This window comes from Podarcis pityusensis, assembly GCF_964106645.2.
Source record: "Podarcis pityusensis genome assembly, chromosome: 2".
NCBI classification, from domain to species: domain Eukaryota; kingdom Metazoa; phylum Chordata; class Lepidosauria; order Squamata; family Lacertidae; genus Podarcis; species Podarcis pityusensis.
The window spans coordinates 69,576,938-69,602,615 of record NC_138029.1 but is presented as its reverse complement, the minus strand read 5'-3'; the positions used below and the strand labels follow the sequence as shown (position 1 = coordinate 69,602,615).

At 49.3% G+C, this 25,678-nt stretch overlaps 1 protein-coding gene across 4 annotated transcripts in view; it reads right to left on the bottom strand.

The window, feature by feature from the left end:
• UNC5A (unc-5 netrin receptor A) overlaps positions 1 to 25,678 on the bottom strand; it is a 92,398-nt gene that overhangs the window by 14,687 nt on the left and 52,033 nt on the right. The window contains exons 1-7 of one of the 4 annotated variants that reach the window (XM_080987999.1): positions 6,629 to 7,263; positions 4,223 to 4,444; positions 3,632 to 3,775; positions 3,268 to 3,371; positions 2,638 to 2,818; positions 1,567 to 1,734; positions 647 to 811 (exon numbers count right to left, since the gene is read on the bottom strand). In XM_080987999.1, coding sequence (XP_080844125.1) covers positions 647 to 811; positions 1,567 to 1,734; positions 2,638 to 2,818; positions 3,268 to 3,371; positions 3,632 to 3,775; positions 4,223 to 4,444; positions 6,629 to 6,653 — 1,009 coding nt within the window. In that variant the 5' untranslated portion in view covers positions 6,654 to 7,263. Of the gene's footprint in view, positions 1 to 646; positions 812 to 1,566; positions 1,735 to 2,637; positions 2,819 to 3,267; positions 3,372 to 3,631; positions 3,776 to 4,222; positions 4,445 to 6,263; positions 6,396 to 6,628; positions 7,264 to 25,678 lie in introns of those variants that run through there. The other 3 variants (XM_080988001.1, XM_080987998.1, XM_080988000.1) reach the window with 3 other exon arrangements.

Sequence of the window (25,678 nt, the reverse complement as noted above, 5' to 3'; positions counted from 1 at the left end):
GGGAGGGCAGGGGGCCATTGCTTCATTTCAGCTGTGAGAATGGTTAATTTGATGTAAAAGGAAGAGAAAACCCCTAGGAGGCCTAACAAGCTAGGATAGTTAATGAGCCAGGATGGGGCCTGTCACTCACTCTTCCGCCCTGGCAGGGCCAGCGCAGAGCTCTCCTGCCTTGGGGTGGGGCTGGCACACAGCCTGCTTGCTGGGCCAGTGCGCACCAGTTGTGATCTTTCAGGAGAGCTCTGGGGCCTCCGGGACGGAGCCTGTGGCGGGACGCATGGGCCAGGGGGTGCCGCTGACAAGGTGGGTTTCTGCCTTCTAGCCTGTGGCTATGAAGCAACGCTAAACCAGGCAGCAGAGATTCCATCTGTGCTGGGCAGACGGCTGCTAGTTCCTACGTGGACAGATAGGCAGACCAGAACTGACAGGCCTCAATGCCCTTACATCTCAATCAGCCTGCAACGGAAGGTCGCTCAAAAGAAGCTACGCAACAGGAGGCAGCACCAGTTGCCTATGTCCACGGCCACCCCGGAGAGGCACACCTGTGCCAAAAGATGCTCGTCAAATTCATGCCACCACCTGCACCTCTCCCCTCTATCTCCACCCACGGCATGAGTCTTATATTTCCCCCAAAGCAGCAGGAACTCACCGTGAGTGCATAACTCGCTGGTGCAGTTGCGGGTCTCCAGTTCAGGCCCCTGGCACTCGTCCCCCCCATTCCGGGGCGCCGGATCCGAGCATTCACGGCTTCGCCAGTGTGTACAGTCTGCACCACACACTGACCACATGCTCCAGGTTGACCAACCGCCAGGCACTGCCAGACAGGAGGAGGCAGTACAGAGGCTTAGGGACCAAAATCCCAAATCTCAAACGGTTTCTCATCCTCAGCATAAATTCTACCTCCCCACCCCGCCAAGCCCAAGCAGATATCTCACTAGCCGGATGCTTGCAGCAGCTTGGTGGGTCGAGAGGACACTGTTGGGCGATGTCAGCTACAGAGAGGAGGGACCGGGCTGAAGTAGCTCAGGGCTGACCCATTGCTGGCCACCACAGAAGCCACTTCTAATGGGGCAACGGGGGCCCTCCCATATTTGTAACATGCCTTGGAAGGGGCTCAGAGATGGGAAGGGACAAACACAGACACATGGATGGGTGGGGGAAGACAGGTAGAGCAAAGAGGGGAAGGCGAGGCAAAGGCCAGCTGCTCTCTTGGGACCAGTAGCTCAAACAGAGCTGAAGGCACTGAAAAAACAAGTCCCAGGAACATGCAGCACCATTCTGGGCTCGAGGTTGCTTTGGGGAAAGGAAGGGGCAACCAAACAGTGATGGGATAGTGCATAGGCAAAGCTGTGTGAGCAGCGAACTCTGGGCTGAAATAGAAAAGGGGGGGGGGCTTGGAGTGGACTGAGAGTGGGAGACGTGTGTGGCTCAGCCTGCTCTGGGCTTTCTATGTGTTAGATTTCGAGTCTTTTCCCGCTGCTGTGGGTGGTGGGGCAGGGGCCAAGGGTGCGAGTGAGCACAGCAAAACAGAGCCGCCGGAGCAGGTGCGCAGCAGTGGCAGGGCAGTACCTGGGCACAGGGTGGCGCAAGAACTTTTCTGCACATTCTGGCCCTCACAGAAGGCCCCCCCGTTGAGTGGTGCTGGGTTGGTGCAGCTCCGGCTCCGCTTCTGCCAGCCCCGTCCACAGCTGGTGCTGCAGGCTGACCAGTCCGTCCACGTCGACCAGCCGCCATTCACTGGGGGGAAGGGACAGCATCAGCTAGAGCTCCCAACGACGGTGCACCCTGGGAGGGCCAGTCGTTGGCAGCAGGGAGGGAGGTGGGGCTCTCTCTCTGGGCCCAGAGAAGGAGCCGAGCGCTTCCAGGGTTCTCCTGGGGCAAAACGGCCGGCTCTGGGGTGCCAGCTTCCCTCTTGCTTTTGGTATGTGTGTGCAGCTTGGGGAGAATACACAGGAAAACATGGGGGGATGCAGGAGGAGTCACAAGCAGAGGGGCGGACACTTGGAGGAGGGGGTGGGGTGGGGGGGTCATGCCACTTTCTCCTGTGAGATTCTGCAGGAGCATCGCTTTCTCGATGTCGCGTTGACACAGCCTGGCTCCCCCGCCCACCCCCTCTCTCCCTCCAGGATGGATATTTCCCCCATTTTGAGGTGCATGTACTTAGCAAAGTCCCCTCTTCATCACACCCCAAAACAGTTGGGCCAACCCAAGAAATGGTGCTGCCCAAAGGGAAGGACAAGCTGGCCTCCACACAACTCTTCCCCTTTCCTTTTATGAAAGCTGGCTGGCTCCGGCAGTTCAAATCTTCCTTCAGTGCTGGCAGTGGGCTAGCATCCCCCACCCCATCTGAGGGCAGCAAGTGATCTTAGAGGCACACCCAGCTTTGTTCCCTAACACCAGGCTGCCACTCCCCACCTCTGCACCAGCATCTACCACCTGAGACGGCTCCCTCACTCTGCCTAATGGTAGAGCCGGCCCCGTCACTGCTTCATCTTCCCCTTTGAGCTACAGCCAAGCCTCCAAAGAAACCAGATTCCTGCCCTTGCCCCCAACCCTGAAGACTTATGGAGAGACCTGCTGTTCGCCCATTGGTCCCCTTTTCCTGGGGACCACCCATCCCATCGCTTGGTGGGGCCCTACCATAGACAGTGACAGCAGCAGGGGAGCTGCGGCGACGGGCCACAATGTTTTTGGCCACGCAGGTATAGTTGCCCGTGTCCACCAGGCGGGCCTGTTTCACCACCAGGCTGTGCTCCAGCGTGATGTAGAAGTTGGGGTCCAGTGCTGGGTCCACGAGGTCTTCGTTGTGCAGCCACTCGACCTTGAGGAGACACAAGCCACACATAGGGCAGGAGGATTGGGTCAGGCCGCGTAGCCTTTAAGGACACTGCGACTGCAACTTGTCTCAGAAGAAAACACATTCTGGCACTGACCTAGTGAGGGACAGAGATTGACAGGCCACTCAGCACCAGGGCAGCCCAGGGAGGCTCCGAAATGTGCGTTAATGAGCTCTGCAGAGAGACAGGCCGGCGTCAATCAAGTGGCTGCAATGAGGGTGAGGGCGAATGGGCTACCACGAACCCAACCTAGATCGTCTGCAGGAACTGCAGGGTGGCAAAGCCAACGCTGGGGAGATGCAGGTTCCAACATCGGGTGGTCCCCATGAAGTGGTTTGGTTTGGTTTTGTGCTACTGGTGGGCTTCCTCAACCGTTCTCCCCAATGGCCCCCTCAGTACTGCCCAGGATTAAGCATGCAGGGCCAGTACTCACTTCAGCTGGTGGGATCCCCTCTGGAGGGTGGCAAGGCAGCACAATTCCCTGCTCAATGGAGACCTCTTTGGCCAGGGGCTCCTGCTCGAAATTCTTTCGCAGATCTAGAAAGAAGAGAGGCTTAGAGTGGTGTCAAGATGACATCGAAGACCCCCCAGGTCATACTAGGCCACAGCCTTGTCTGCTGCCTGCCAACATGAGCATCCAATTGATCATAGTCGATTCAGACATGAAAGAACAGGCTCTGATTTTCAGCTGTAGGTGGGGGGAATGACAATGAGGCTCTAGGAGAGGGAAGATGGGTGGTTTGAAGTCCTAGAGGGGTCCCCTGAGCAGACAGGATGGTAAGCAGGGCGCCACTCACAAGCAATGCGCACGTAGGCCTTTTGACTCTTGGTGGTGCCAGACGTGCTCCAGGCGACACACTGGCACCAGTACTCTTCCAAGCCAAAGATCTTCTCCACCTGTTGCCGCGAGATGTCGATCCGCACTTCCATGAGGGGCAGGCCTGCCAAAACACCAGGGGGCAAAGAGGCAAGGGTGGAAAGCAGGGAAGGGGGGAGAGATCAGTGGGTGGAGGAGCTCTACATGAATGGGTGTCACAATTCTGTGGAAGTGCAGTAAGTGTGCAGAACGCTGCTGTGTTCAGTTTCCAGAGAAGCTCAAGTATCAAGAGAAAAGGGGAGGGGGGACAACCCAAACATGTCTCTGGCTCTGATTGTTGCAAATATATGCTCAGAAGCATGTGAGAAATCTCTAAAAAACTTTAAAATGTAATGGTGAAATCTCAGGAGACCACAGCAACCAAAGAAGCACAAAAGCTATGCTAACAGTATAAATATGAGGCCTCCTAACTCCAGGTCAGCAGTGCGACAGGAGCTGAGCATCAGCCCTGCAGCCATCAAAACAAGATTCCTCTTCTGCCCTTTGATGCCCCACCCCTTTCAGCACTCACCCGTGGTTTTGTTCATGCTGCGCTGTATGATGTGGTCGCCCTGGTGCACCCACTCGCCATTGCACTTGAAGTAGATCTGGGTGGCAGGCGTGGCCTTGCAGGCCAGTGTCACCGGTTTGTTCTTGACAATGTAAACATCCTCCGGTTCCAGCAGGAAGTGAGGGAGCAGGTCGGAGGAAGAGCCAGGCACAGGGATGGGCACTGTGGCACTCTGCTGGGCACCTGGGCAGAGAGGAGAGGGGCTAGAAACTGGCACACTAGCAACCACAACATTCACAGAGGCCATGAAGAGTCAGGTTTCCACCATGGGCCTTGCGTAGGTGGATTTCATTCCAAACCTCAAGGTTAAATCAGTACATGCAAAATGCCTTTGCTCTGCTGGCCACCAAACCCCGCAGTCCTCTAAGATCAAACTTCTTCAGTTAAAGGGCAAGGCTTCAACTCTCCTTCACTGTAATCAGAGCAGCAGCAGCTCTTTGGGGATCTCGGCTAATTACACAGTTAATTGGTCTGTAACATTAATGAAAGCAACTGCAGCAAAAGCTCTCAGCCATGCTGCTGTCCCCACAGCCAACTCAGATGGCCATGTTCTCAGTCCTGCTGCATCCAACCAAACACCACTGGGCGTAAGGGCCAACAGAAAGCCCCCCTAGGTACTTCCTCTTTATTAAGTACTATGCTCCGGCAAGTGTCAAAAACTCACCATCATTTGACATTTACCAGTAACTCTTTTAAGATTTTATGAGGCTGGTGGGAGATGTCAGAAAACACTTTCAGAGGAGTAAGTTAAGAGCATTACAATGCCACATGATACATCGTCCCACGCTTGTGTATTAACAGGGATAATCAGAGGCGATAGTTCTAGATACTGCCTTCAACAGGAATGCAGACTTACAGATGGTGTGGTAGTCAGAAGCTGCCTTATACTGAGTCTGACCACTGGGTCATCTAGTTAAAAACTGCTTACACTCTCCCAGCCCTAGGTAGAGATGCCCGCGACTGAACCCACGGCCTTCTGCATGCGAAGCAGATGCTCATTGATTGTGTGTAGGTTTGTTTTACTTCCTGACTGTTCACAATATGGAATAACTTTTGGTTATGCCTGATGCTACTAACAATTGTGATACTTGCCTGTGTGTATGTTTCCAAGCAAAATACTGGCAATGCCCTTTGGCTTTAACCTACAATCACACACACACCCCATATCACTGCTTTGTTAATACTGTTCCTGGATGAACTTGGGGTTCCTTCTTCAAACTTAAGTCTAAAAATACCCTTTTAGTTTCTTACTGGGACAAGCGGGCAGCCTGTGATGTATGGATAGGAACAGTGCTCAGGTTTAAATTCCCTCCTCTATGCCTTAAATTCAGCTTCCTACACCTGAGGAACAGGAAGCCCCATCTGATGATCGGCTCAGATAAAACCAGCTATTAGATGTAACTCACATTGCTCCAGATATGGAGAGCTAGAACCCTCCGCCTTCTGTCTCACTAGAGTCAACCCACATATCCTCCAATATGTGTTAGGTAAAAATCTTCATAATGTTTGCACTGCTTCCCATTTGTCACTGGCCTGTGTTGAGCTGGGATAGCACAAATGAGGTTAAAGCGATGCGATTTTGCAGTAAAATAGCACATTGCTGGCTGTCCTGGGAATGGGGTGGGCTAGATGCTGATAGCATTTATGTATTCTTTTTTTAAAAAGTGTTAACATAGAGATTACAATCCACTTCAGTGTGAGGGTCAGCACACAGTTTGTCTGACACTTAAGGATTCTGGAATCTTTCACTTCAAAATGTCAATTGCCCTATCATCTAAAATGTATATGCAAATGCTTAAAGCACCACATTTTCTTCTGCTTCGCCCACGTGCCTGGATGCTACAATTCCAGAATTTCTGAAGCACAAGTGTATGCTGAGGACGGTTCCAGACTCATTCACAAAACAAGCAAGCCAGTAGTGCTCACCAGCCGAACACATACATGGGGAGAATGTGCCGGCAACTAGCAGACACAACGGGGAAATGCCAATAGGTACACTTGCCTGTGATATATACAACCAACCTACTCCTTGCCCAGCCTGTCCCACCTCATCCGCCACTGTGCCCTCATCCCTGGACGCTAATGCGAGGCCCTGGTTCTTCTCCCTGTCCTTCCTATTTGCGGAGACGTGTGTCACGGTGTCCCCCCCCACCTCCCCCCATGACAGGCGTCCACAGCTGGGGCTGCTGACAGCATGCTTTCCCCCCTCCCGCCCTCGTCCCCGCCGCCGCCTCCACCGGGGCTAATCCATCACGGCCGGAAATACCGCACGGCGCGCGCCCAGTGAACCTGCGCCGATCCCTCATGTCTGCATTTAACTGCTAATGAAAAAGAAATGTAGTGTGACCAATAAGGGACATAGCTCACTTCTCCGGGGGCCTCGTCTCGTCATGCCACGCTGAGCTGATCCCGCTCCCTCCCCTCCGCCTCCCAGCCGCGCTTTCGCCGGGCCTCGAGGCGCCTCTCTCCGCAAGGGCAGCGCCACCGCAGGCAACCCCGAGGCCTCCAGCTCCGGCCCCGCGGCCCGTGCGGGGAGGCCGGCCAAGGCCTGCTCGTCGAGGCAAACCGGCCGCGGCGAAAGGGAGGCCCCGCGCTGCTCCTTTGGCGGGAGCAGGATTGCGGCGAGCCGGAGCAAAACACGCGGGGACTTCGCGTGGCCGCTTCTCTAGCCGCAACACGCGCGCCCCTTTCGGACAGGCCTCCTTCCTCGCCTGCCCCGCCGCTCCCTTCTGCATCCCATTTCAACAGCCCCCTCGGAAGCTCTGCCATTGTTGCTGCTGCTGCTGCTCCTCCTCCCTTTTTCAGCAGGAAGGGCCGGTTTAGCGCAGCGCAGGCTCCCGCACCTCTCAGGTTTGCGCGCAACAAGAGGGGATTTTCACTCCTGCAGCACTACAATAGTGAGATAAGCTGCAGCCGCCCAAGTGCCGTCTTGTACTGTATGTACACCACCACTGAAGACGGGCACAGCAGCGTCCTGTCCTCCTCGGCACCTGACTGCTCCCCTTACTCATCTTTCCGTCTCACCCGTTGCTGTACATTTAAAGCACACCCAGTGCACATTTACAACACATGACTTCCCCCAAAGAAGCCTAAGGACGGTAGTTTCCCTCCTCACCGAGCTACCGTTCTAAGCAACCTTAAACTATGATTCCCGATAGTCTTTACTTGGACTTCGTGATTTTAACCCACGTGCAACTGGTCACCTTCTACGTGCCTCTTTTATAGTTTTGTCTTTCATCTTTTAATTTCCGTCTGTTGTTATAACTGTTCTCTCTTGTTTTATATACATTATAAAATGAAATAATTATTTTAAAACTTTGCAAACAAACAAACTATGGTTCCCAGGATTCTCTTGGGGGACTTGTGTGCTTTAAATGCTCATTGAATATATGTTGTGGATCCACCCTTAGATTCACTCTCTCCCCACTTGCTTCTCTACTCCATGGCCCCAGGCCAGTCTGCTGCTTTCCTCCTCCCCTGGTCCAACTCAGGCCTTAAGGATCTGCAGTGGCATGATCAACAACTACCACCACCACTACCTCCTAAGCTTCCTAGTGTCTCTATGCTAGAGATTTATTTCTAATATGTAGGTAGTTCCCACGCTTTAATTGACCTACCCTTTGCTACCTATCATCCACACACCACATGGGATAGGAACAGTGCTCCTACACTGCTCTTTTCGCAGGCATGTGATGTGCCAATTTCTGCGCTGTAATTATTTCAAATCTGAGCTGTTGGTTTTGGGGTGGGGTGGGTGAAATGTTATAATGTTGCTTTATCTTTGTTGTTCTAAAATTTTGCAAGCTTTAGAATTGTTGTGAGTCACCTAAAGACCATTTGGCATTAGTCAACTAGCAAACAAAATAATAAAGCAATAATATTCCCAATTCTGTGCGCATACACCTGATCAGCATATGTTACTTTTGTATGTTTTGCCCCATTTCCAAGAGAGGATCATCTTTTCAGAATCAGTCCCCCTTAAAGGGGGAGATGGGACCACTAGAAATCTGAACAAAGTCTTTCTGCTATCACATCTTCTTTGACCTTTAGACCAGAGAAGTCTAGGTTCAAATCCCTATGTAGACACTAAGCTTACTGGCTTACCTGGACAAGTTGTTATCTCTTGGCCTAACCTACCTCACAGGGTTGTTGTGAGAACCTGCGTATGACACCTTGAATTCCTGGTTGAAAAGGGTGGAATAAATCCATAATAAGCGAAACTAACAAGAATCTTTTTGGTCAGTGTAGCAGTGGATGTAGCCTACCTTGATTTCAGCAAGGCATTTGACAAGGTGCCCCATGATATTCTTGTAAAGAAGCTGGTAAAATGCGGTCTTGACTATGCTACCACTCAGTGGATTTGTAACTGGCTGACTGACCGAACCCAAAGGGTGCTCATCAATGGTTCCTCTTCATCCTGGAGAAGAGTGACTAGTGGGGTGCCACAGGGTTCTGTCTTGGGCCCGGTCTTATTCAACATCTTTATCAACGACTTGGATGATGGACTCAAGGGCATCCTGATCAAATTTGCAGATGACACCAAACTGGGAGGGGTGGCTAACACCCCAGAGGACAGGATCACACTTCAAAACGACCTTGACAGATTAGAGAACTGGGCCAAAACAAACAAGATGAATTTTAACAGGGAGAAATGTAAAGTATTGCACTTGGGCAAAAAAAATGAGAGGCACAAATACAAGATGGGTGACACCTGGCTTGAGAGCAGTACATGTGAAAAGGATCTAGGAGTCTTGGTTGACCACAAACTTGACATGAGCCAACAGTGTGACGCGGCAGCTAAAAAAGCCAATGCAATTCTGGGCTGCATCAATAGAAGTATAGCATCTAGATCAAGGGAAGTAATAGTGCCACTGTATTTTGCTCTGGTCAGACCTCACCTGGAGTACTGTGTCCAGTTCTGGGCACCACAGTTCAAGAAGGACACTGACAAACTGGAACGTGTCCAGAGGAGGGCAACCAAAATGGTCAAAGGCCTGGAAACGATGCCTTATGAGGAACAGCTAAGGGAGCTGGGCATGTTTAGCCTGGAGAAGAGGAGGTTAAGGGGTGATATGATAGCCATGTTCAAATATATAAAAGGATGTCACATAGAGGAGGGAGAAAGGTTGTTTTCTGCTGCTCCAGAGAAGCGGACACGGAGCAATGGATCCAAACTACAAGAAAGAAGATTCCACCTAAACATTAGGAAGAACTTCCTGACAGTAAGAGCTGTTTGACAGTGGAATTTGCTGCCAAGGAGTGTGGTGGAGTCTCCTTCTTTGGAGGTCTTTAAGCAGAGGCTTGACAACCATATGTCAGGAGTGCTCTGATGGTGTTTCCTGCTTGGCAGGGGGTTGGACTCGATGGCCCTTGTGGTCTCTTCCAACTCTATGATTCTATGATTCTATGATTCTATGATATGCATCCAAGAACCTTGTGAGGTAGTCATTTTTTAAATTTCCATTGGACAGATCATGAACTGAGGCAAACGAGAGAATCTGCAGCTGAGAGGGACCCTAACACACCTCAGGCCTCTCAGTCCAATACACTCTAGTTCTGCAAGCTTAAATCAATATGATCAATTGATCAATAAACAAAAGCTTTAATTGAAGATTAACATAAATTGGTGGGGCTGAGAGATGCAGCCTCCTTTCCTACTGACACGGAAGGAGGGATCTTTCTGCCCCGCCCCCAGCAGAAGAGAGGGAGGTGAAAAGGGAGTAATGGAACAGGAATGATGCTGGCTCAATTGCTGCATCCCCTCTTGGGGTGTGGATAGTTTCACAGTCTTCATCTCTGAATAAAAACCTGCAAAGTGCACATGCACTACACAGCCACATCAGCATACTAACACCTTTCTCCCTGCAGCAAAGCTGATTAAAAAGAACCTTCAATATGTTTTTTTCTGAAGGACCAACCTCCTTCCATATGGTTCTCCCTGCATGCTCTGGTCATCACCTGACACACTGCTCCAGATTCATTAACTCTGTGAAGCAAACAGCTTAGCTGCTGCACATGCGGCTTTTTCTTCAGTGACACTCACCCTGTAGAACACCCTGCCAGCTGAGATCAGTCAGGCCCTGGCACTCTTATTTGTTTGTTTTTTTGCAATTATTTACTACCTCTCTGCCAAGGCCCCCAAGGTGCTATAATAATGTTTTCAGCAGTTGGTGAAACTTGGATCTTCATAAATACTATGCGATTTAATTGATATTGCTACTTGCAGTTTGACTGCTGTTCCCAGAATATTTTTTTTATTCTATGTTATTCATCGGTCACATAATGACAGTCATTATTTTTGGCTCATTATATTAACACGGGGTTTATTATTCTTGCTGTTTTGAATGAGGGTGTATATGATATTTGTTTGCTTGATTTCATTAGCTGACTTGATTTCCTATGGTGGGGTATAAGTTTTATAAATAAATTCTTTCAGTCCGTATCCAAAACTAGCATTTCAGGGTAAAACCTCCATAGCTATGCCTTTCCACCTAGTGCAGGCATGTCCATTTCAGGGGCCTACTTTGGCCCGCTGGTCGATTTAATCTGGCCCCTGTGGCAGTATATGTCTTGGGGTAAAATCCAAAAAAACTCAACAACTTTGGGGTAAAATTGTAAAAAGCTCAACAACTTCAGTCAGCCCTCACGCATGTTCACTTCATCAAATCTGGCCCTCTTTGAAAAAAGTTTGGGCACCCCTGACCTAGTGCTAATAGTACAGTGGTACCTTGGTTTTCAAATGGTTTAGTTGTCGAAAAAATTGGCTCCCGAACACCGCAAACTTGGAAGTAAGTGTTTCGGTTTGTGAACACTTTTCGGAAACTGAACATCTGTCGCGGCTTCTGCTTGAGTGTAGGAAGTTCCTGCAGCCAATCAGAAGCCGTGCCTCGGTTTTCAAACAGTTTCAGGAGTCAAACGGACTCCCAGAACGGATTAAGTTCGAGTACCAAGGTACCACTGTAATCACAAAAAATGGTAGTGATCAACTAATATCAGTGCCAATGCATTTCTAAAATTTGGGTCTTTAGCATGGATGAGACTTGAATTCCCCCTCCAAAGCCACGCTGGCTGTAGGTTGTTGCTGTCATAGGGATTATTACTTGGCAGACAAGCCAAACTGAAGAGAAATACATTTCCCCCTCTAATTATACATAGCAGTAGTTTTGTTTATTGAACTGAAATTTCCTGCATGTTTAAAAGAAGCGACATCCTTCCTTCACTTGCCCTTAAGAGGCTCCTAGATTGACATTTTGTTCATGTGAGAGTATTTAATCACTCTGATCACACGGGCACACACACACACACGTTTCAGTGCTGACCTGGAACAGACGTACCATCAAATCATGCACTCGATTTCTACACCACAGGACGATCTCTTTGCACATTTCACCCATCTCTCTGTTCATATCTGGAATGGTTCTTTTCATGCCCAGATGCATAAAACATGTACCGTTATTGCAAAAAGGGAGCCAATTAGTTGCCAGTAGCTGCCTATCTCATCCTCCTGCCTCTTGACTGGGGACAATCTCCTTGTCCCTGATTGGCTATGGCTACCTGGATGTGGCTGAAATGAGGCAGCGCCCTTCCCCAAGGCAATGCAGCTACAGCACTCAAAGTGAATGTTCAATAACGCCATTGGCTAGACTGGGGGCAGGGGTTGTTGTTTTCTGTCAGGATCCCCGAGGCCCTTTCTTCCGGCTGTATAAAGCAGAGTTTCACATGTGCGTTACTCCAGATCATAGGAATATAGGAAACTGGATTATACCAGGTCAGACTCTTTGTTCATTGACTGGCATCAGCTTTCCAAAGAATGGCTTTCCCCATCACCTGCTACCGGATCTTCACCACTCGACCAAGACTTTAGCTGAAGCAGATGCCAAAGGATGCCCTAGCCATCACTTTTTAAAAGTCGTGCTACGCAGACATTAAATTCCTGCCGCATTTATTCCTCCCACTCCTTGCTTGGCCTCCAGAATCAGCTTGCTTCAGTCTGCTGCATGGCGGATTCTTCCACTTGGATTGAAACTGGGTTCTTCTATGTACAAAACATGGACTCTGCCACTAAGTCACGGTCCCCAGTGATGGGTGCATGAACACTTCATTCCCAGTGTCCTGAACCGATGCCTTCATGGAGAGGCACCAAATGGCGGCTGCTGCTTTGGTTTCTACACACTCTGGATGATTGGCCTGCCTATCTGCCACATCTCAGGAGAAGAGGCATTTGAAACCCCAAGGGAGAGAAGAGTCAAGGCGCATCATGGAAGGCAAGAGAATGTGGGGAGGGGGGGAGCCCTGAAGCTCCCTTCCCCCAGCCTCAGGGACTGGGCTCTCCTTCCAACAACAGCTAATAAAGCGGACTCCTAAATAAGCATTTGATTAACAAATGCTAAAGCGGCGATTGTGTCACTGCGCGGAGCTGTAATTGCTGCTGATAATTGGCTGCTTAGAATTTAATAAGCAATTAAACAGAATGGAATGCAGGGGAATTAACGCCGAGCCTGCTCCCCGCCTGCTCCCCGCCCACCTGCACACTTTCCACCTGCTCCCCACATATACCCCTTCCCCACATGCTCCACACCCACCCGTTTGCCTCCCACAAAGCCCCCCACATATCCAGTCCTCATCTGTGGGCTTCCCACATGCACCCCTCATGCCAGAAAGCCCACTTGTGCCGGAAGGGATTGGAAGTCTGACAGTAGAGTGATTTCCCTCACACCCCTGTCAGGCTTCCAAGATTTTCGATCCACCTACATGCTTCCTACAGGTTCTCCTTGCCAGACTTTTCACATGTGCAATGCAAATATCCCTGGACTCGCTTGCCTGTCTCACAGTGGCTCATGACTTCCTGAGCTCCCTTCATGCTCCACCCCAAGCACCTCTCAGACTCCTGGCATTCGGCCTAAAAGCACATGAGGTGAGCACCTTGCTGCAGCTAAGCGGTTCTGGCTTTGATCAGTGCCTGGAAGGGAGACTCCTCTTGGGAACCCAAAGTATGCCACCTTGGTTTCCATCATGGAGCAGAATAAGGTGGGCCATAAATGCTAAATAAACCAGTGCATCTTTCACAGACAAAACTGTTGTGCTTGCATTTCTTTTATGTCCTGTTCTCACCTGCAAATTTCAGAATGTGCACACATTCGCTATATGCCTTCATATGACGCCCCCCAAGACACCTCCAGCTCTTGCATACCTTGCAGGCATTACTTCTGGCATTTGTTGGACCCCCTTAATGATCATGTGGCTATTCCTTGGGGCTGCCGCACCAAAATATGTGCTAGACTAGATTGACTTCTCAGTTCTTCAGAAGTCCATTTCAAAGTGCCCATCCCTTCAAAAGCAGCTTCTGGAGACTCAACAATCAGCTGGTTGTCAGATGTCCTGAAGCTCTTTCAAAGTGCAGCTTGAGAGAGTGCTTTGATAAGGACTTCTGAAGACCCCTGTAGGCAAAAAAGGTTACCTGCCATCACTGATAGGTGATTCTTCCCGTCTGTCCAACTTGGCCAGAGAGGGGTTGGGGAGATACCGAGATCTCTTCCAGTACCCCTGGGCTAAAAGGTTGTGCTAGGACTGGGAAGACCCTGGCTCACATCCTCATTTGCCAAGAAGCTCACAGGGTAATCTTAGGCCAGAGACTCTTGCTCAGCTTAGCCTCAGGGGCAGGCGGTGGAGGGGAAGAGAACCAAATATGTCACTTGGAGCTCTTTGGAGGAAAGGTAGGATATAAAAAAATTAATAGGCAGCTAAACTGTTGCTAGAAGCAACTAACTAGATGTAAATGGGAATCTACCCCAAGCATAATGATGAGACTGAAGAGAGCTATAAACAATCTGAAGACAGCTATAAAGAGGGAAGCCGCCACAAAAATATAATATTTGTACTTGTCCTCAGGTTCTTAACCAGCCTGCTATTATCAGACTGAGGTCTATCTAGTCCAGCATTCTTTGTCTAAAAATGCTCAGGGCAGCTTTTACATAGGCAGCTTCTTTTGAAGAAAAGAGCCCTAGAGACTTGTGATGTTGTAATCATTATTTTTTATTTACTAATCCGTAAAGGCTGAATGGGTATTACAGGGCCGCAGAAGCAAGTCCATAGTGCAAGTAGTACCAGTCCCAAAGTGAAAGCAAAGCCAGTCTTAAAACAAAAGATGACCCCGCCAGGTCTTCCTTCACACACACACTGCCAGGTAAAAACTAGTTTCTGCTGATGATCTAACTCCAGGTACATTTCAGGTGCTTGGAACAAAGGGCTTTGAGACAAACTGATGGTTACTTCCCATTTGTCCACCATCAGTGACCAGGACATACTAAAGCCCCCCAAAGATGGGCCCTGTCTCCATTTTGCATGATAGAACAGCATGGCTCAGATGAACATGATTCATTAGCCCTTGCCTCTGCAACCATGTTGTCTCCATCACCATGGACTTCCCCCATTCCATTCATTGCTTTCAAAACCAAACCTCTACGTAGACTTCAAAAATCCATATCTAAATGGCAAAATGATGTCAAAATTAGCAGATCCACTGACATATGCTAACAGTTCTTCTGGAAGAAGAAGAAGAAGAAGAAGAAGAAGAAGAAGAAGAAGAAGAAGAAGAAATGGCTTTGTGAGACTGAATCCAGAGGATGATGATTTTGCAAGTAGCACACAGTTATTACTGTGTCCCCCAGCAAACAGTTATTCCCTTGGAGGGAAAGAAAGAAGCTCATTGTCTAGAAATAAGCTTCTACCGCACAGCTGAGCCCCATGGATCCCACTGAGCTGCCACCTCAAACTCACCCTCACCTGGGCTCTGCAAAGGTAAGAGATTTTCCAGAATCTTCTGGCAACCCCTAGAATTCCAGCTAGAGGGAATTAGAGAAAGTCTTGCAACCCCCTAGTCTAGTGTGGGCTAGAAAGAAGACAGAGAACCCTGTCCATTGGAGGAAGAGCTAAACGTTAGAGCTTTGGAGGGGGAGGGTCTGACTCACAATGGAAATATAACAACAAAACCTTCCGTCAAATGTGCAGATAAGAAGCTCTGGCTTATTTGAGTGATGCATGCCAAGAGGGTAAGAATTGTTTATTAAACCTTTTGACAGCAGAAAAAAAAACATCATGGCTAAGGCAAGGAAGTCTCTTTCGCTGCCACCGAAAGACTGGCTGACTAAACAGTGAGAAATTGCAGAGATGTAGAAACTGGCATTTTATGTTCATCCGAGAGAGGAGAGATTAAATATAGAATCATCATCTGTGAGTAAGTGGAAATTATTTCTGAACTGCTGGAATAATATACAAGGGGCAAATTCCATCTCAAATCAAGCGCTGGCTTTGTTTTCCATGGCAGGGAGCTGCATGCAGCCCCACCACCGCAGCCCCCTGCCGCCACCAGTGCTTCATCAAGCCCAGAACACAATGGAGGACAAGGCAAGGGGCCGGGACATGGGCAGGGCAGGGCCCAGGCCTTCCCCTTCTGACCAGCTCCCACAAAAGCAGAGCTGCCTCAGCTTCCACCCCTGTGGTGCCCACACACCCTGTTGTAAATAATGCTTTTACAACAGGAGTGGAGAATCATTTTCAGTCTGGGAGCCACATTCCTCATTGAGCAACCTTCTGGGGGCCACATGCTGGCAGTGGATGGGGCCTGCCTGTCCTCCATCCAGTCAGACAGGAGGCATTAGCAGAGCAAAACCAGATAGGCAAAAACAGCCCGAGGGGGTGGAAAGCAGGGCTACTGTACAGGGCATGTCTTGGGGAAAGGCTGTTGGCTTCAGAGAGACACCAGAGTCAGTTAAAGAGGCCTGAGGGCCACATTTAACCTGAGATTTCTCATCTGTGTATCAGAACCGCGACGCCCAAAATGGAGGGCAAGGCAATGAGGAAACCCTCTTGCCCACAGGGAAGGCAGTCAGAGCAGCAACTCTGCACTTTCCCCATCAACTTCCCTTGTGGAGTTTGAGGCTAGAGGTGACTTGGCAGTTGGGAATGATCCAGCCTCTGAGATCTGGGGGCAGCAAGCTAGCGAGTTTCAGTAGCAACAGTTTTCTGTGGCAAAAAAGTGCCCAAAATTACTTTCTTCCTCCTACCTGGCAGGCATGGAGGCTGGTGGGCAGGGGGGGAACCTGTGTGTGTGAGGCGGAGTGGAGAGAGGATGGATGGATGGCTGGAGAATGAATAAGTGAATGAATGGGTGAGAGGCTGGGAGCAAGTGAAAACTGACGGTCCCAGAAGGAGGGAGCCAAGCTTGCAGGGTGCGGGGAGCCTGTGTCTATCCATGTAAAATGGGCGCAAGTTAATAGTGTGAGTATGAGAGAGAGAGAGAGAGAGAGAGAGAGAGAGAGAGAGAGAGAGAATACATAAAATGATACATGAATGGAGAAGACAGACAGATAAGGAAAGACAGAAAAGAGCTGTCCCTGCTAGTTTTTGGATTTGGCTCTGCCCACTGCTGGTATGCAGCCCTAGATTACTCCCCACCCAGGGGAATGCAGCTACCAGCCCTGAAAATGATGGTGTACCACCATATTTTTTTACCAAGTCCAGTCTTAGGCCAATTAGGAGCCTCATTCATGCCCCCTGGATCTTGGCTTCCTGCCTTTGGGGTCCCTGGCCTCCTGCCCTGCCTGCAACACTGAGGAGACCTCTTTCCTCCCTTGTCCCTGTTGTTACTGAGCAAAGTGTCCCAAGGCCCTTTCCACCTGCTCCTGCACCAAGCCCTACAAGCCCCATCCCAGGCATAGCAGCCACTGAACAGGCGCTGTCTAAACAGCATTCCTTTCACCCACTTCTCCCATCGGTCAGGCTGGCACAGAGAGCCTGAAGGATGCTCAGTGCCCTGCAGCCTCCCAGCAAGCCAGAAGAGGGCAGTATGGACTGGTGCGGAGAGAATGCCTTTGCTGAGTCAAACACGCACCCCCCTCCCGCCACAACTGGCCCCATGTCAGCCAGATGTGCGATGGCACAGACCACTTACTGCAGCTGGGAAAGAGGAGCCGGGGGCAGGAGAACTCCCCCTCCCTGCCCTTGGCTCCCAGAGACTCAACCTGCCAGGCATTGCACCCTGCTCACGTCCAGCTGCCGAGAGTAGTACGGTGCAGCAGCTAATTTACGTGGGGAAGATAAACGGCGCCATAACGCTCCGGTTATTACCCCTCAGCACTTTTACAGCGTTGCTGGCAATTAATTTAATTAAAACCCCTGTCCTGGATATAAAGGCATTTCATAACTCACTGATTTAACAACTCTCAACCCCCCACCCCACTCCCTAGCCTAGCTGCCTGCAGCTCAAGCAGGGGGGCATCTGGGTCCAACAAACACTAGCACAGGTATGTCTGCATGTGCAAGTTACTGGGCACACTTAAGCCTGTCAGGCAGATGTGCCATAAAATGCACACATGCAGCAAGCATGCCGCTGTACCTGCAGGCAAATGCACTTGTAGAGGCACACAGAAAATACATCAAGTACCCATTGCATCCTTCCTTCATACCCATTTAGCTGCAGCAAACTCAAAAAATGGTACCCAGAATCTATGCACCGACAAACACAGCACTGTGTATACATGCCAGTGAGAGGCTTGTGAAATAAAATGCAATTGCCATGCAAGATGCACATGAGATGCTCAAAAATGTGTCTTAAAATATACACATCAGTTTGCCAGACAGCCACTCCACTCACATATCAAATACTCTGGTTGTAATCCTGGATTATGCAGCCTCCTATGGTCTTACACAAACATATCCTGTGCATCTGCCCAATTCATCTATTGCCAGGCAAGCCACCTACGGCCAGAAACATCATCTTATTGGAAACCACTTTATTTATTCCATTTACTCCTCATTAAGCCACATTATGGCAATAAAGTGCAATGTGCCCTTTTCTTCTCCTCTCCGTCCCCAGCCAAAGGCCTCTTGGGCCTGGCACAGGGAAAGAGCACCTGGCAATGCAAGAGGGCTGCTGCTGCTGCTGCTGCTGCTGCAGAGCCCTGCGCTTTTAATCCCACCAGGTGAAGTGAATTTAGCAGCCTCTAAAATTGGGCATTCAGCTTTGTCACAAAAACTAATGCACACAATCTAGCACAGTAGCGCAAGCAACGGTCCCTGTTGAGAGGGAGCTCTAAATGGGAGGTTTAGAGGTGTGGAGGTAGAAGATTGAGGGTGCTAGCAGAAGCTGACGGTGGAAGGGGGAGAGTGCAGAAGGAGGGAAAGCAGGTGAGGCAGAATAAGAGGGAGCCCAGATACAAGCCACCAGTTTGCTGCTGTCTGGTAGTAGGTGCATTGGCAGCACTAAACATTGCCCATATATCCTTATTTGGAAGGATTGCGAGATGGGGGTGAAGGTGGGGAATATCTGCAGTGCTGTGCATATGGGAACACAAACCTGGGATTAGGAAAAGGTGCAGAAAGATCAGGAACGGGTTTGGTGTTAGCAGAGGTGAAGGCGGCAGGGAGAGGAAGTCGGGGTAACAATGCGCCGCAGAAGTTAGGAATGGCGGCGCTCCAGAAAACAGAATTGCTCTAGCCAAACTGCGGAGCATGCATTTTGCCTGTAGGAAAACGGCATTTCCCCTTCAACTAACACATCGATACTGAATTGCACTTGTGATGGAGAAGCACCTGACGCTCATTGGTTGAGCGGGTAAGATTACTCAGAATGTTTGCTTACCTGCTCGGGGAACTAAACAATTTGCAATCCATTTTCTACGAAGGAAAGGAAAGCCGTTACTTTGGCTGGGAATCAAGAGGTACAAGAAAAGATATCGAAAAGCTAAGGTGCAGGGAGCCCCTAAGCAGTGAAAGCAGAACCAAGGGGCTGACTAGGCCCTTGAAGAGACAAGGAAGGCAAACATAGACATTGGGCGCCACAGGGTGCTGAAGACAAGCAAGTAGAAGAAAAGGAGAAAGCAGGACTGGGACTGAACACTGTTTGTGTTAAGGAAGCAGGAAGGAGATACAGGGACTCTGGACCAAGGAGGCCAAGAGAGGACAACTGATATGTGGGACTTTTGGCCCTCCAGATCAGCCCCATCAGCCCCAGAAAGCATGGCTGGTGGCCAAGGATTATGAGAGCTGTAGTTCAGCAGCATCTGGAGGTCCACAGGTTCCTCACACCTGAGCTTCAGGGTACTAGATGTGGATTCTAAACCCTAACAGGGTACTCTGACAGTCATGGCTTCAATGGTCTCTGCAGCACTGTGACCTCCCAAGCAATCTTGAGCAGTCAATGAGGGACAAATAGTAGGGCTGAGCCCACATACAACTATGGGCTTCTCCATTTGAACTAGAAAAGAATAGTCTGCACCCACATGAATTTGTATATTGCATATACTTGATTTGTCTTTGCTGTTCATACCAGTAGGCATTCCATTTTGTGTGTGTCGCTGCCTTCTAATTTCTTGATTCTGTTATGCCTATTAAGTACCAGTAGGGCATGTGTGCAGATAGCTACATGCACCCTGCTTTAAAACAACAACCTCCACCACCAAGAAGTGTGCAAAAACACACAGCCAGGGAATTGCAAAGTTGCTTGTGTATTTTCTGGGTTTGTGCAAATCTGGAGGCTCGGAATAAAATATGCATTGATGAGGCTAGTACCAATTGTCTGTGATGTTTTCTGGTTTTGTGCGAGTATTATGTTCTGAAGTGTGTAAATTATTGCCACATCCATTTTGGCCTTCACCACAGGCAACCAGGTGAGTGGCTACTTACAAACCTGCCTTCTGTCATCCTGTCTCTGCCAGTGCCAGTGCTGAACAATAAATGCCCTACTCCTCTGCCTCGTGATTGGGTCCTTCTGCCAACTTCTATTTTAGGCACTTCTTATTTTAAAAGATAATAATTTATCTTGCTGATGGCTACGTGTTTCCCCAATGCACAAAGTAAGCCCTGATGTAACAGCTCATCCAGCACTCGCTTGGTTGTTTTTAACATCCCAAAAGCTGACATCTGCCCCTACGGCCCCCTCCTTTCACTGCCATTTCAGGAACCTTTGCGTGGAAGCTATTTTTTCCCCGTTTTCTTGCTGCCTGTGTGCTCCCCTGCTGTGCAAAGCCAGCCCTGGAGTGATCGCCCAGCCTTCTACTTAGCAAAAACAAATGGCAAACAGCCGCAAAACGACTGCCCTCCTCTATTATGTGGGGGTGAATGATTGTGCAACTGGCACCGGATCAGGACTATTGCAAAGAGAGCGCTACAGGTAATCCTCCATATTTTTATGATCTGAAAAGGCTCTGAGATTCTTAAGCATAATAGAAATGTTCCCACCCCATTCCTTTTCATTAACAAGATGATAATATCCTAGATCCAACCTCCTGAGCTGTTACAGAAACAGAGTATCAAATGTTTTCAAACATATTAGTCAATTTCTAGGATGAGTACTTCGGTGACTAATTCGCTAACCATTCCCACATACGACAGGCTACGTCAGGTGTGGCAAACCTTTTCCCAGCCCAAGGGAGCATCCTCTTGTGGTGGACTTCCCAGGCACCCATAGGAGCCAACTCCTAGGGGCCAAGGTCCCTTCAGTCCCCCCAATAAAATATTTGAGGGAGCCGGGGCCCAAAAGTTAATGGGCATTGCCATTCAAATGCGGTGTGTGTGTGCTGCATCTTATGATTAATTATGTGGGGTCGGGATTGCCTGCCCCTCAAAATATTTTATTCAAGTTGGCACCCCTGCAGGTGCCACATGCCAATGACAAGCAGGGCCAGAGGCCAAAGAGGGCATAGCAAGGGAGGTGATTCTTACAATTATATAGTCTGCACTTCAGTCGCACAGTCAACAGCTTGTACACCCACACCCCCTACACCCCTCTGCACATCCAGGCTAGTAAGAGTCAGGGGAAAGTTCTTAAGGAGAGTGGGGGGCATGGCCTGGAGAGGGACTTGCCCCCCCAAGACAGATGTTTCATTGCAGGTGTTCTCTGCAACATGTTATAGACACAATAAGTGCTTTTTTTCTTAAAAATGTTTAGGGGTCCTCTCATTTTGACTCAAGAAAATCACTGGGAAAGGAAATGAAGCAGCCATTGGAGGTGGTAACAACGAAACTGACGATTCACCATGCTATTCAACAGAACTGAAGATTCACCGTGCTAGAGAAGAAACTTAGCTTCTTCTCCCATTAGATTCACAAAGTGTTTAGGGGCATGCGTACCACTGTGTATCCCCAGAAAAAAAGCACTGGACACAATAATAATGCATAGTAGTGGATTTATCCCACTTGGGTTGGTTCTGCAGTGCTTCCCCAACGCAACCATGTTATTGCTGTCCAGAGGGGCTATAGCGCACCAAAAGCTGGACAAAAATAAACCAGAACATTTGTGGTATAAAAAGTTATGGGATTTCTGCAAGAAGCTACAGGAATTGCATTGACTGGAAATGAAGCAATGTGGTTACTCCCAAAACTTTGCAGGTAGTATTGAAAGGGAGACTGTGTGTGACCACCCTGAGTGAGCCAGAGTGCTGGACTGGGAGATGGGGTGACCTTGGGCCAGAGATGGAGCTCTCTGGGTGACCTTGGGCCAGACACTGTTTCTCTGCCTAACCTACCTCACAGGGTCGTTGTGAAGATAACATGGGGAAAGACAGAACCATATAGCTCCTTGGGGGAAAGGTGGGGTATAAATGTAACAAGACAGCAGCAACAGTAATGTTTTAATGTAGGAGGTACGGAGCAGCAAAACAGTGCAGATGGACTTTGAGACCGGGAAATCTTTTCACAGAAACCCTTGGCCAGCTAAACAGATCTTATGGCATACTTCTGCTTGGGTGGAGAGGATGATGCACACTGCATAGTTATAGTTTGTTTGTTTTTAGAGTAGCTCAATGACTAACAGCATGATACTATGCCTGCTCAAAAGTAAGTCCTATTGAATTCAATGGGGCTTACTCCCAGGTAAGTGGGATTAGGACAGCTGCCTAAAATCAGATATGCACATGCATATGCATATATGGATCTGGATTCACAGATTTCATTTCAATTGCAGAATTCAGGATTTCAGTACAGAAATTAGGGACAGCCTCCTACAAGTGACAATGCTACTGTACATTGGTTGTTCATAACCCTTCCTTTTAGCAGAGTTGGACCTTAACCACCAGAACTTTTGCACCTGATACTGCAGTATAAACACCTGTCGGATTCCTGATTTCAGTGACATGCCCCCAAACTATTAATGAATAGAACGGCAGGTTTCCACAAGCACCCTTCACACCTCCTCATGTTAACTGTGAGGATCTTCTTTTGTTCCTCAATCATTTCCTGGTAGGAATCCATGCCAAACCCACAATTCCAACACAGATGTAAGACTGGGATGTTGGCTTGGAACAAGTTGTGTTCTTCTGGGCCCATTCCCAATGCTCTTTAGGCAGGAATCAGGACAATGCTAGGCTACCTGCAGTGTACTAGTTTGAGCGGCCGATTAAGAATGGGGAGGTCTGTGTTTAGATCATTGATAGTCAATGCAGCAGAGTGTGAGCGCCAGACTAGGACCAGGGAGACCCAGGTTTAAATCTCCACTGAGCCACAAAGCTTACTGGATGGATTTGGGCAGGTCACAGCATTCAACCTGATCTATCCTGCATGGTTGTTGTGAGGATAAAATGGGGAGGGGCGTTGTTGCTGCTACACTGAAGTCTTTAGGGGAAAGGAGGCAGAATGCATATGTAGTAACTTTACATTCATCCTAAAGGTTTGAATTCATAAAGGTTGTGCCTCAAATGTCAATGAATACCGTATTTTTCGCTCTATAACACACACCCGACCATAACACGCACGTAGTTTTTAGAGGAGGAAAATCCGTAGGCATGCCACCCGTAGGCATTCCCTCCATAACACGCACAGACATTTCCCCTTACTTTCTAGGAGGAAAAAAGTGAGTGTTATGGTGCAAAAAATATGGTAGCTTGTCCCCAGCATGGAAACAGAATCCTCAGTGACAACAAATGTGGATCTAGTGCATACACATATACACACAGAGAGACACCTATGGTACACCTGCATAAAGGTAAAGGGATCCCTGACCATTAGGTCCAGTTGTGACCGACTCTGGGGTTGTGGCGCTCATCTCGCTTTGTTGGCCGAGGGAGCCGGCGTACAGCTTCCGGGTCATGTGGCCAGCATGACTAAGCCGCTTCTGGCAAACCAGAGCAGCGCACGGAAACCCAGTTTACCTTCCCACCAGAGTGATACCTATTTATCTACTTGCACTTTGACATGCTTTCGAACTGCTAGGTTGGCAGGAACAGGGACTGAGCAACGGGAGCTCACCCCGTCGTGGGGATTCGAACCGCCAACCTTCTGATCAGCAAGTCCTAGGCTCTGTGGTTTAACCCACAGTGCCACCTGCGTCCCGCCACCCGCGTAGGGTACACCTGCATATAGGAGCTCTAATGACTGGGTCCATACCTACACCCTGATATTAACTTGGCAAAAGATTTGTATGACTCAGGAGAGCATGAGACTCTTAATCCCAGGGTCATGGGTTCAAGCCCCACGTAGGGCGTAATATTCCTGCCATGCAAAGGGTTGGACTACATGACCCTTGTGGCCCTATCCAACTCTACAAATTCAAAGATTCTATTACCTTGGCTTATTCTTGCAGCAATAGGGCTGGGATAGGGACCTCTCTGGGGCTGGCTCTTGAGCACAAGCCGGAGTGCAGCCCCCTGCCTCCCCTCCTGCCCCTAGTAAACTGCCCTGATCACAGTTATCCCTGCAGAGCTGGTGGGGAAAGTCGCTTGTGGCAGGCCTCCACCTGATGGTACTAATTAGCCCTCAACCCACTTAATTGCCCGCTGTCCCTGTAATTACAATCTTGTTTCTTTCTATGAGCACAACGGGAGCTTGGGGGCTGCCTTGATTTTGTGTTTCCCTGTCAGCTCATTATCTTCCCAGCCCCTTTAATAGCTGGGGATGTGGCCGTGTGGCTGTGTGTATGTATGTGTGTTGTTGGGGGCACAGATTGTGGAGGCAGAGAGTGGGAGCTCAGCGAATCCCTTCCTTATGCCAGGCTGCTGCAACATCAAGGGGCTGCCACCTTTCATTACACTAATGGTTGTAATAGTGAACTCCTCCTTTTGTACCACTTGACACAGCGACGAACACATGGCAGGGAAACATGCAAAAACAGCCCTTCTGCTGCAGAGGAGCCTGCCATTTTGGGTGAGCTGGCATTTGCTGGGACAGCAGGAAAGACTCGTTGCCATGAGGGGAAAGGGCCCCTGAATTAGCTCTGTGCAAGGAACTGGGTAGCAGGTATACAGTAGCTGTTGTCACTGGGTAGCATCCAGCTAAGTTTTCCTAAAAACAGACCAGTTTGAATAGGCCCAAGCTAGTCATGCCCATTCATTTCAATGGGTCTACTCTGAGTAGGACTGGCATTGGATATAACCCACTATCCTTAGCATTGTGATCCCCAAACAATGTACCATGGGAAATACAGTCACTTGTGAGCCCAAAGCCTTCATTCATTCGTTACCTGCTGCATCTTGCAACAATTTACTGCTCCAGTCATACCTCATTTTGATCATTCTCCACTGGCAGGGCAGGGGTATAGTTTGGCATCACATGTGACTGGTTCATCCAATCGCTCCTGATGCAGAGACTCAGCAGAGTTACCTGCTCTCAGAAGAAGCTGTCTGTGTGACTGCCCTCAGCTCCTGTGCTTTCATCCCACCAGGAGTCGCTCTCATCCTAGTGACTCATGCAGAAACAGAGAGGAAGGGGACCACCGTTCCATAGCACTTCCCACGTTTGTGTGCTGGAGGTCCCGGGTTCTTCTCTTGCCATTTTCAGTTTGAAAACAACAATCAGGAGCATGCAATGGGGCAAAAGCCTCTGCCCCGAGACTCTGCAGATCGGCTGGTAATCGGAGGAGACAATACTGAGCTAGATAAGCAAATAGCCAGACCTGGTTGAAGGTACCGTAGTTTCCTACATGAGATGTAGGCTTCAGCAGGTGAGCAATGCTTACACTTCCACACTTTAAAAATAAATATATTTGGCTATAAGATTGAAGGGTACCTCCAGTTTTAATTCGGGGCAGGCAGTGTTTCAGCAATGATAATTTTATGCCCTTGCTTTTGTGCAGCATTTCCTGTGGTGTTTAAGAAAACCTTTGTATTTGTTTATTAGATCCTTCAAGGGGGGAATCAGTGCAATTATCCCCATTTTACAGATGATGGGGTTGAGACTGTGCCAGTGGTGTTCAGGGGGGCGTTAAACAGGGAGGGAACCCTGCAACATAAGAGTAGCATTATAACTGACTTGCTCCAGCACTGCAGCCTCTGCCAAGTTGAGACAGTGCCCCAGACTTCCCAGGACAGAGGGTTGGCACCCTCAAGGGAGGCCTGCACCGCTGGGAGCAGTGGGAGGCAGGCTCAGATTGCCCTCTTGCCTTTGCTGCCCTGCTCACCTGCATCAGGATTGTCATGGAAACAGGCTCAA